General features: G+C 40.8%; 1 protein-coding gene across 1 annotated transcript in view; it reads left to right on the top strand.

Annotated features, from left to right (window-relative positions):
* Nucleotides 1–12495, top strand: part of LOC117813176 (F-BAR and double SH3 domains protein 2-like) — a 34531-nt gene that overhangs the window by 18095 nt on the left and 3941 nt on the right. Inside the window, exons 6-11 of the mRNA XM_034684298.1 lie at nucleotides 2199–2332; nucleotides 4841–4895; nucleotides 4976–5104; nucleotides 5184–5306; nucleotides 7868–7963; nucleotides 11534–11650. Coding sequence (XP_034540189.1) covers nucleotides 2199–2332; nucleotides 4841–4895; nucleotides 4976–5104; nucleotides 5184–5306; nucleotides 7868–7963; nucleotides 11534–11650 — 654 coding nt within the window. The remainder of the gene's footprint in view (nucleotides 1–2198; nucleotides 2333–4840; nucleotides 4896–4975; nucleotides 5105–5183; nucleotides 5307–7867; nucleotides 7964–11533; nucleotides 11651–12495) is intronic.

The following is a 12495-nucleotide window of genomic DNA, read 5'->3' as shown; positions in this document are numbered from 1 at the left end:
ACTCTGACAATAAAGCAAAATAACTCTGGTGTCTGTGGCAGCTGCAGGCTGGTGATAAGTTCACCCAAACTATTAATGCGGTCTTAATGAAACGATTGGATGGCGTACCTGCAAATCAAGCCATGACATGCGTATTCTATTTTTGCACCTTCTGCGAGCAACCAGAGTCCATCAGCTGTTTCTACTGAAGGAACTGAATAAATTACCTGCTGGAAGTCAGACAACAATGGCAGAGAAGGAATAGGCAAAGTTTTTAGCTCCACTTCCTCTAACTTCTGCTACACACACCAAATAAAGGAAGACGGTAGTTGAAATGGTGACAAATTAAAAGGGATGGGATAAAGTTAGAGGACAAACAGAGTGAACGTTGGACTCTTTCGGTGGAGGCTCACTTGTGCTACATTCTCCAAATATCTGAGCTTTAAGAGTCATAGAGGTGGGTTTCTCTGAATTTTGGCACCACCCATGGACGAAGCAGGACATCTTTTTTCTCTCTCCTAATTTAGTCTTAAACATGCTCAAATGTCTCCTTACAAAATGTCTCAACCTGCTCTTTAGCAGTCAGTCGCATCACTCATTGTGAATTTTTGCAGTGGAAAAAGTTAACTAAGTTGTTTTCTTAATTACCTCACCCAAAACCTACCCCCCCTTGCAGTGATTACAGACATTAAAATGACTTCACAGAAATGGTTCATCTTTATGTTGATGGTTTGCCTCTGTAGGTCAGAATGAGGCATCCATGTTCATTAAAGTTTAAGTCAGGGGGCGCTGGTGGACGAGTGGTCTAGGTGCCACACATACAGAGGCTATAGTCCTCGTTACAGAGGTCGCCGGGAATCGAACCGGCGACCTGCATGTCTTCCCCCACTCTCTACTCCCCACATTCCCTGTCTCTCTTCAGCTGTCCTATCATAAATTCAAAAATGCCCCAAAAACACAACTTTAAGTTAAAGTCTGTTTCATAACCTCTGAAGAACTCCTCACAGGAGCTTTAATACAACCTTCAGGGATCACTGAAGAAAAGGACGAAGGACAATACAGTACCTCAGCCTGGTAACTCTGATATTAAGTCCTTTAAAGTGTTTTCCCCTGAGGCCATAATATAGTTTTCAACTTTTTTCAAAGGGAGCTCTGTGGATTCCTCTTTGCTACAAAAGCTGGCAGTGTGTTGAAGCTCATTTGGTTTTTTTTCCCCGTTTATTTTTGGGTTTTAGCCAGTTGAAACATGCTCACCCTTTGGCAAAATGCTGTGCTTGTCACTGTTATTTTTACTGAGCTGTAGGGAAAGTCTGGATCAATAAGACCAAACATCACTTCATATATTTACCCATGGCAGCTAATGGTTGGATACCCCCCCTACCCCCCTGTGGGCAGCTCTGTAAGTGTATGCAAAGAACAAAAGAGGCAGAAACAAATTGCCTCTATATAATTGTGTTGGCCTGTTCTCTGTTCTCATAAAAGAAGACAGGAGCTTGACTTTTACCAATGGGTGACTACTTTTGTTTGACATTGTACTGCAGCTGTAACACCATTCATCCAGTACAACATTAAAGTCTCCGTATCTTGATCTGTGTTTGCAAATACATGTAAATCTTGTAAATACTCCAACAGAAAAGCAACTCAGAACTATAAACCCATCTCAGACACATTTCCTTCTGATACTAGAGCTGCAACTAGACCATTAAAACCTTAATGTAACTTAATGCAATGCTGCTAAAGTTTAAGATCCACAGTGTTGATGGTTTTAGACTCTGATTTTGAGTAGCACTAGTTGTAGATGCTCACAGGTTCATGTGATCTCATCAGAACAGTTTCCAGTAAGAGCAGAGTGTCAACAGTTACTATAATACTCTTATAAGGTGCAATAAACATCTGCTAAACGAGGGCAGGAGTCATAGACGCTGCTCTTATCATTAATGACTTCTCTCAGTTACTGATTGTGAGTGCTGTGCTGGCCCAGAGGTTAAACATGAGGAAGCCTGAGTGTACCTCAGCTGCGCTCTGCTCTTTGCTGGCCATGCTCCTGCAGCGTATAATGCTGCTCTTGTTTGAGCTCACCTTTGCAGAAAAAGTTGCAAATTTTCTTGTATGCTACATTGTGATGTCAGTCACTCCACCACGGTTTCTGTAAATGTAAATGATCATCATTTTCATATGCTGTATGTAAATGTCTCATGCTTTTTGATGTGTGTCCTCAGTGTATCGATCAGCTGATGATGGTTCAGGCCGAGCTGCAGGATTCTGTGAAGGAGTTGTCCAAGAGCAGGAAGAAGTACCAGGAGGCTGAGACGATGGCGCAGGCTGTACGAGAGAAGGCAGAGCTGGACGCAAAGTATGAACCTCTACTGTCTTTCAGACACTGTGGGGATGTTTTAACAAGATTACATCAAAATAACTTATACAATCAGATTTTTAGAAAACTTGTGTTTGCAGAAGAACATGAGACGGCTACTTGTTCTTAAATGTTTGATAACTTTTGAACTGCTAATCCTATCAACAAGCTTTAAAAATCTCAGCTACAGCGGACATTTCAGCTTTCCATTGATACCACATTAGTTTCATTCAGCATATTCAAAATAAATTCAGGAGAGTCTGGCACCCCCAAAAATGCTCTTGGTCTTGAAGGGTTAAATGTGAAGCTTCGTATTATACAAACCACTCGATAAGTCAACAAGTCGAACATCAGAAAATTAACCAGCAACTGTTTAGAAAATCATCCGAAAGTCATAAAAACTCAATGCAAAAAAGAAATCCTTCACATGATACTTACTGTACCTTCTATGTCAGGGTTTATTGTTTTTCATTGAGTAACATAAAGAAAGGGAATATTTTGGGGTGTCATACGGTTGAGTGGTCAAAAGAATGAATCTCAAATCATTTTTTGAACAATTTTCACTTTTTTTCCTGACATAAAAATGATTTAATAGATGATTAAATAAAGATCAGATACAGAGGGGATTTGAGACATTTAAACTATTTAACCTTCTCATCTTTTAGACGTTTTTTTTCAGTGAGCTCAGAATATTAAAAGGAAAAAAATTTTCAAAGTTTTACATGATGGACACAGGACGTCTCCTATTTTCCTAATGTCTTTTAACTGAGCCAGGATTGGTTTGAACTAGTAGTGATGTCACATCCTGCACAAATGTCTTAAACTCAGCTTTAAGGTGAGCACACAGAAATGTTCCTCCTGCTGCAGATGGATGTGAAAACAGTGTTTTAGTGTTGAACTCTGCACATTCATCATCTGCACAGTGAAGCTCACACATCCAAGTGAAACAACAACAAACAGAACACTTTTTCCACTTGCTTTGAGTGAAGGGAGGCTTTCAGACAAACTGATAGGGAAAAGTTCAGCACAACAAATGGTTCATATTTTGTCTGGAGAAAGGTTTATTTTCTCCTTTCCCTCATTGTCTAAACTTTGTCCTGGCACAACGACAACAGCTGGCACTCGGACTCACCACATTTCAGACATTTTTCCGCACATTAGGAAAGTTTGTTGTAGAGCTCAGCCGCTGCTGTGTGAAGTTTTGCTTGTTGGAAAGGCTTCACAGCTGGATTGGCACTCGCTCTAATATGTTCCTCTGGCCCGTTGTGTACGCACTGACTCAGGGAAACACCCACAGACTTACAGGTTGTTCCTCACATCTTTCTAAAGGTCTGTAGAGTTCAGTCCCACGCTGAATGGAGATTATTGAGGTGCAGAGGCACAAACAGCTGTTTCATTAATGGTGTTGATAAATTGCTTCATGTGTTGTGATCTGTAACTTCTGATTTCAGCTGATGTATAGTCATGTATTTAAGAAACCAGGTTAGAGTGAGAAACAAGGTTTCACATGTTAACAAAGAGCATGCACTTTACTCAACAGTGAATCTGTAAAAAGAGGAAGCAGGTTAAGTATCTAATCCTTCTCATGTCCCAACTTCTTACAATGTTAGAATGTTACAATGTCATTTAACAGACGCTTTTATCCAAAGCGACGTACATACGAGAACAAGAACAACACAAGCAAAGATCTAGACAAGAGGAAACAAAGCATTACTCAGTGATTTTATCAGTGGTAGTTTAAGAAAGATGCAACTCCATTACTTTTTTATCTCTCAACTGTTTTTTATTTTTAGTTTATGAGTCAATTTCATTTATTTGACCTCCTAGATTTCAAATCATCTCTCCCTTCATTCAACTGCCCCGCTGTGACTGTCACTGAGCAAAGTCTTTGTTATACACACTGAGGTGAAACGGCAGACTATAACACCAGCTGCATGTTTTTGTTACCAAAGAAGTTGTGTTTTCCAGTGGATATATTACTGACTTTTTCCACTGGCTTGTTGTGTCTGCTGTCTTTTTGTTGTTTTCTGCCTCTTTTAAACTGCCAGACTGCTTAATTTTGGAGTAAATAATAGGCAAACAGTAATTCTTTTTTTTCTAACGGGGCAATTTCGAAGATATTAAGATTACAAGTCTTCCATTATGAGAGGCACAGCTGACTTGTTCAGCATTTCCAATATGGCTCTCACCGACAGTTGGCTTCAGAAACAGATGGGTGACGTCACAGATACTAAGTCCATATTTTATACAGTCTATGCTTTAAACACAGAGTATACTGACTTCAATAAAACTTCATATTTAATATTTTATTTTGGTTTAAAATTCTTTGAGGCCTCTTGCTCAACATTGTTCCCTCTTTGTTGACCTAGAAGTTTAAAGAGAGTCATTTTATAATCTGCAGCTCAGATGAAACCCTATAAATAAATGATTAATATTACAGTTAAACTTTGTTCTCTCCCCTGCAGTCAGAAGTCAGACAGATCATACCTTTATCTCTTCTCTGTTCAGGTCAAAGCTCAGTCTCTTCCAGTCCAGATCCAGTCTCCAGAGGGCAAGCGTCAAGGTAACAGATCCTCAGATATAAATAAACACCTCCAGGTTTGATGACATTTTGTTTCAGCAATTTGATTTTTTTCACTCCAGCTGAAAGCAAAGAGGAGCGAGTGCAACTCCAAAGCCACACATGCCAGAAACGACTACCTTCTCACGCTAGCAGCAGCTAACGCTCATCAACAGCGCTACTATGACACCGACCTCGTGGACTGCATCAAGGTGAGGGGATACACTCTGGGTGAAAGCATGGGAGGTGTGAGATAGACATGCACTGTAATGTTTTACTGTTCATCTGCAGGTCTTAGATGGGAGAATCTACGAGCAGGTGAAAGATTACCTGGTGTCTCTGTGTCAAACTGAGCTGGAAACATACCAGGCAGTCCACAACACCTTCAACCAGCTCCTGAACAGCTCCAATGGGGTGAGTCTGAACTGTAACAGACAACTTGTGCTTCACTTTGGGTTTATTGAGGAGTATAAATCAAGCGGCAACCTCTGACCGCCAGAATTGAAGCCAACGCGGAAATGTTAAAAACTGCAGTTCATCGAGTGTCTGCTTGAGGCTGGCTCCAGAAGTACCGGCAACCACATACAAACAAATTCAAAGAAGACGATCTTTACAGCAGAAATAAACATGTTTACAGCCTGGTTCAAAAACGAGAGAATTTTTTCACAATATGTCAATTTCAGAGATATTAAGATTACGAGTTTTCCATTACGAGAGGCACAGCTGACTTGATTGACAGGTGGGAACACTGTAGCTTATAGCAGAGAGGCTCAAAGCCCGCCTCTTTACCTCACACTAGCTCAACAGAGTTAGGTTGTGTTCAGTATTTCAAATATGACTCCCGCTGTTGATTGGCTTCAAAACAGAGCTTCAGAAACAGATGGTTGACGTCACAGATACTACATCCATATTTTATACAGTTGGTGTAGACCAGGTCGTTGTTTTTTTTGGGCCCTGGTCCCCATCAGAGTGGATTTTAATTTTGGGAATTTGCTGTTTATGAGTCTGAAACTGTTATTTATCTGAGGGCTTACATCGGTGGGAAAAATGTGAACAATGCAGCTACTCCAGCCGCAACCTGAAATAAGTGCATACAGAATTTTATCAACGCTGAAACATTTGTTCAAAAGATCTGGATTGTCCAAAAATATAAACATAGCAACATAAGGTGTGCAGTCTATTTACTATTCTTACCTTCATGTTTATTTATTTATTCATTTAAATGTATTTAACCAGGAAAACCTCATTGAGATTAAGAATCTCTTTAACATGACTGTCCTGGCCAAGATCAGCAGCGGCACGTTCCAACAAAGTTACAGACAAACAACACAGAATTCTAAAACATGACAACATATCATGGATTTCAGAACAAAAGTCGTCAATCAAAGCATCTACAAGCTGATGCATCTTTCTCAAAAGCCTTCAGTCTGCTTTTAAAAGCATTTAAAGAGACAAGCTCACTCAAACCCAGGCTCTCCTGCAGCAGGAGCAGCGTATCTAAAACTATTTTTTACCCATTTCAAGACAGCCTATCTGAACCAAAGTCTGGATACTGAAATATCCACGATCATCCCAACTCTTCAACATGATTAGGTGAAAGATTATCTGGAGAAACTAGAGGAGACTCAAAAACCGTCTTTGTCAGAGTGCAGACACACAAACCCAACGATAGCCAGGTGGTATGAGTTCCTCCTGTTCTAAAGTTTCTCTCAGATTTAAGATTTGTCAATGACAGAAAGTGCAGGATACAAATGAGAAGCGTCTTCCTGAAGGTTTTGTTTACACCCTGGGTTTTTCTTGTTAGATAGAGAGTCGGGAAGCTGTTCAAAGGTCTAAAACAGGTTTTTCATTAGAGTTGAATCTTGTTGCTACAGGTGTAGGAGTTGCTGCAGCAGTTTTTGTCATATTTGAGCAGTATTTTCATTCTCCTGTGCAACAAAGAGCCCAGCCGTCATAAAACAGAACATCTGTGTGGTGAAAAGAATAAAGAAAGGATTGGTTTTTAGCTGATTCTGATCTAATAGTTGGGGCCAAAACCAGTTCTTGAATGTTGTTTACATCTCTCATCCTTCAGTATCTGTGAGTATTTGTGAATGGAGGAAGAGTTGACCTCCGCTGCCTCGTCGGCTGCTAATTAAATGGAAGGTTTGAGTTACCTCTGCGCTCTTGGTTACACGCTCTTAAAGCTGCTGGCCTCTCTCAGCCTGCCTTCTTCAGGTCGTCTCTCTGGAGCTGCTGAGGCATTTTGTTTCTGCTCAGGTCCGAATATAGAGACATCATTAGAGAGGGAAAAGATCACATGTGCTTCCTGAAGTCAACACAGCTCCCTGTAAAGAGATTTAATGTGTGTTTTGTGTAATGAGACTTTTAGATTTGACTTATGGAGCACTCATGATTATGCTTTATTCTTAATGATGTGTTTTATGTCTTAATATAGCTTCAAGATCTATTTTCCCCATGCAGCATATAACAAATGTTGCTAAATACAAACTAAAGACATGCTCCACTTCTGGTTCTGCCAGTGTAATGGGAGCAACATAATAGCTCTCAGATGTTCTCTAAGCAATGAATACATGTTTTTTTATGTTAACGATGCTGCTTTGCTTTAATTAGGTTTGATCATCAGGCACTTATCACTCCCAGTGCATTTCTTTGATGAGCTCCTTTTTTCTGCTTCTATCTCTGGCTCATTGGCTTCAACTTCTGTGGAAATAAGCAGCTGATAACGCCACTTTGGTTTACTTCTATTGTCCTGAGCTCTGTGTACAACAGGACACAGACCTCTTTATTTTATCACGGAGATGTGATGTGAGAAGAATACCATGAACTCATTATGAAGGATGCAGAGTTGTGCCACAGTAAAATGTGCATAAAGGGTCAGCAGTAATGAGGGTATATTACATTAAGGCATAAAGGCAGGATAGATTCTGACTCATTTCAACAAAAAGTCAAAATGTATTTTCTTTGATTTCCAGGTAGCGCAGGAGTTTCACCAGCAGCTGTTTGTACAGGGGAACCTCATGTTTCAGCAAGCCTCTGAGTTCTTGTACCAGCCCAGCGACTCAGATACGGTATGTCCTCATGTTATAATGCTATATTCATGAAATGTCAGATATGAAAGGTACAGCTCAGTGGTGCTGAGACAGCTCCTCTTTTATTTCCTCTTCTGTTTTTCTTTTGGACTCAAGACTTTAAACCCGGGAGTAAGAGGATTTGAAGTTGATTCATTGGGCTGTTCAGTTTGCGTGATGTTTTACCCACTGTACCTTTACTGTTTCTGTTGTTTCAAACACTTAATGGTAACATAGACAATAGTCATCTTATGGTAAGAGATAAAGGGGTTCTATTTCTTTGATAGTGAATCATTCATAGATACACACTACCAGTCAAAAGTTTGGACACACCTTCTCATTCAATGGTTTTCATTTATTTTAATTTTTTCCACATTGTAGATTAATACTGAAGACATCAAAAATATGAAATAATCTGGTTTTGCCATAATCTGGATTACAACAGTGGTCAAATAGGTCTATCCATTGTGTACTAACCCTACCTCTGAACAACACAACTGATGGTCTCAAACACATTAAGAAGGCAAGTCATTCTACAAATGAACGCTTGACAAGGCTCATGTTAATTAGAAACCATTCCAGGAGACCACTTCATGAAGCAGACTGAGGGAATACCAAGAGTGTGCAAAGCTGTCATGAAGGAAAAAGGGGGCTACTTTCAATGAAAAGGCAAAGCCCCTCCTGGTTAGGTGGACCCATCATGGAGGGGGTCAGTGCATCAGTGGTAGTCTCAACCGGTCTTGATTTAAAATACGGAGTTTGCCCAGTCCGAGACCGAGTAAAAATGCTTTCCATTCTGAGACGAGAGCGAGACCTTAGATAAATGGTCTCCAGACCAAGACTGATCTCAAGTACTACAACACTAATGTTAATAGCACGTTATGTTTTGATTGAGGCGGCTGTGGCTTACTGGAAGAGTCGGTCATCTCTCAATCGGTAGGTTGAGGGTTTGATCCCAGGTCCCACTGTCAGACACTTGACCCTGAACTGACCCGGTGGCTGTGTGTGAATGGGATTGGTTAACTCTGATGGCCTCCTTACATAGCAGCCTCTTCCAGCAGTGCATGGATGTGGTATGAATGTGACTCGTAATGTAAGAGCACTTTGAGTTATCAGAAGACCAGAGACAGAGCTACATAAACACAGTCCATTTCCCTCTTACCTTCCAGCCAGGTTAATCTTGCAGGATGTTGTGTGGTCCTAACCTCAGATCTGAAAGCACTGCTGAAGAACACTGCGGTTAAAACTGACAGGAGATGAATGGATGCTGTCAGCAGCTCAAATCAGCAGAACAGATGAAGGTTTAATTTGTTCAGACGAGCTTGCATTCCTAAATCAGATCAAGTGGAACAAGTAGTTCATCGTGGACATCCTGATGGCTGAGTGGGTCAATACCCTCGACTGGATTCATCTCAGAAATGTATCACATCAGTGGATCCACCGTTTTTGTCTTGACTCAAATATCTTAATGAATATCAGATGAAGTTCATTTCAGCTCTGACATTGTCACTGTGGAGGAAGGTTAAATTTCACCACACCAATCGATCATCTTAAAAGGACACTGGGAGTCTTTCACCTTACAAAGATCCTACTCTGTATTAGAATATAAAAATACACACATAATGTTGAACTCTGCCAAATATCATCTAATTCTTTATTCTTTCTTTTCTAACCTTCCCCTCCTGGTTGTGGAAACTTCATATGTTCATGTATAGAACCTGCACCTTGCATCAGCCTGACATGTTGTACCCCATCCTAGGCCTTCTCACCAGTCTCCTCTGACCTGTCCACACACACTTGTTTATGATTCTGCAGGTCTCCTGGCCTGGAATCTATTTTTGATATCTTTCCACCCATATTGGTCGTTTCATAGCATTTCTGTCCTCTATGAATCTCACATAAATGTCACCTTTAGTCCCAAAATATTTAATCATCAGACTTTAAAGACAACCCTGCTGTGTAAATCAGGCAGCGGTTTAAAGGTGGCTGCTGTACATGAATGTAATGCATTGCTGTCAGTGTCACACACACACACACACACACACACACACACACACACTTCTCCCTTAGCCATGCTCATCTGTTGCCCAACTCTGCCGGTCCTCTTTTGCTCCGGTCCTCTGCTCCCCCGGACAACACTGGACAATTTGTTCAAACTGCAAACGCCGGCGTTGTTTTCATTGGATGTCAAACAAGCAGCAGCCTGTTCCTAAAGAAAACATTAGCGGTGGAGAGCCTTCCCTCCCCTGCATCCCTCCCCCCTCGCCCTCCTGCCCCATACCACTTGCACCAGATGGAGGGATCCGGTGAGGAATAGAGCTGAACTGTGAGGGAGGGGCAGGAGGTAGGCCGGGCCCTGTGAACGGCCCAGCTGTGAAAAGGAGGCATTGTGAGTGGGCCTCATCAGAGTGCACTGACCCTCCCCGCCCTTCACACACACTCACTCACTCACAACACACACACACACACACACTCACACTCACTGCTGTTGTCATGTGCACGCCTCTTAAGTCACATTTATTGAATAAAGACAGAAATGTCAGATCTGAATCATTGAAATTAGATGAAGCAGAGCAGTCCTAATCCCCTCTCCCTTCTGGATGTGTTGAAGGACGCTGGGTTTATGTCTATTCAAAGAGGAAGTTTCCACATCAACGTAGCATAAATGGTAAACATAACTCACACTGCTCGTTCTCTTAACTGACCTTTCTGGAAACCACAAGATCCTCTTAGAGGTGAAGCAAGACTTGATTTCGGAAACTTTTTACAGAAAGGAGTTGTATTTCTGTGTGAGGTAATCAGAGTAAAGCAGGAGTATGATTTCAGAGAAACAACCTCCGAGCAGAATAAACCTCAGACGAGAAAACCTCAGACAAACATTTTTGGTCGACCTCAAAAACAGAAATTGCACAACGTCTACGGGGAAAGATATTAAAGCAGAGGTAAAGGTTTATTTACAATAACTTCCATGATAGACTGGCACGAGTCTGACTTACTGTATTAGAACTAAAACACATTAATAATCATCTGAAACAGTTTGAACCATCCAGACCTCTCAGGTTGTCTGGGACCGGTCAACTTTCTTTTGTCAGAATAAGAAGCAAACACAGAGAAGCAGTGTTCAGTATGTATGCTCTCAGAGAGCTGCAGGTCCACTGAAACCATGGTCTTTTAAATCAGGACTGAAGATTCAGGTGTTTACGTATGCTTTTTATTTCATTAATTTATCAGTTTTTATAACTTCTCTTTTTATTACAAACAACTGCACTGTGAACTTTTACACATGCTTTTTAAATCTGTCTTTCAATATTTTTAACCTTCTGTTTTTTTTTGTTTCATCTTTTTTTAATGAAATGACTTGTTTTAATGATTTTTAAATAACCTTAATGTGTTTCTTCTTCCCTTTGTCCCAATGTTTGAATGTAGTGTGTGAAACTGTTTAATAACATCCATCCTCTATGATTTGTCTGATATCTCGCACAGTGTCTGCATTTTATTCTAGTTCTGTTCATCTCCATCACCTGCCTTCTCTCACCCCTCTATCTCTCTCTCTCTCTTGTGTGTTTGAAGGTGATGCAGCTGCAGAAGGAAAGTGGAACAGCTGAGGAGCACAGTCTGGATAAAGAAGCGAGGAAGTGGGCGAGTCGCGTGGCCCGAGAATACAAGTGCATCATCCACACCCAGAGGGTGAGTGCTGGATCAAACTGATGGAGAGTTTGTCTTGTAGGCCGGCCCTGTGTGTGTGTTTTAGTCTTTTTATTGACTTCTATAACTTCTTTTTCAATAACAAACAAACAAGACAACAAAAGAGGCAGGAAAAATAACGAATAGTGACATTAAGGTGGCTTAAATGAATTTTTACCATAATGCAGTTAGCATCTTTTATGCATGACAACAACATCTCTATGAATACAATATGTGTCCACACATACCGGCTGAAACTGTCCCATTTTTCATCCTTTCACATTCAGTGCGTCAGATGTGATCATTTGTTCTTTCCACATCGTCAGTGAGCGAGTTTGCGGCTCTTTGTTTTTAGTTTTCTAAATTTGCCATCGACTTGTTTTGCATTTTGCTACCTCTCCTGAAGTCTGAAACGTTGTGGACCCCTCACTGTCACAAATCAAGACGTCACTGACGAGATGAACGCCTCTCTGATCTGACATGTATTGCTCAAAGCCGCCTGCTAGTTGTCCTTTGATTCTCTGAGGAAATGATCCGACCCTAAATCAGTTTGTCAATCATTAAACATGTCATAGTTTCCTCATGAAGGGACAGAATAACAAACCAGGAACACTCACTGTAATGCTGACAGACTGTCATGTTTCATTATGTTTCATGATGCAGTATAGGGATGTACTGTGTTCACTACAGAAGAAGACATACTCATACTCTCATGATGTTTAAGTCACACTGAATCTTAGCCTGTGTTTCAGTTCAAAGTTTTGATGCTGAGATGTAGTATAACAAAACTTCGACCAGCATACCTTACAGCACATCGATGTGTCAGAGCCGAACTGTTAACATCATGC

This window comes from Notolabrus celidotus, chromosome 5 (genome assembly GCF_009762535.1).
Source record: "Notolabrus celidotus isolate fNotCel1 chromosome 5, fNotCel1.pri, whole genome shotgun sequence".
NCBI lineage: Eukaryota > Metazoa > Chordata > Actinopteri > Labriformes > Labridae > Notolabrus > Notolabrus celidotus.
This window is presented reverse-complemented; position numbering and strand designations above follow the sequence as displayed.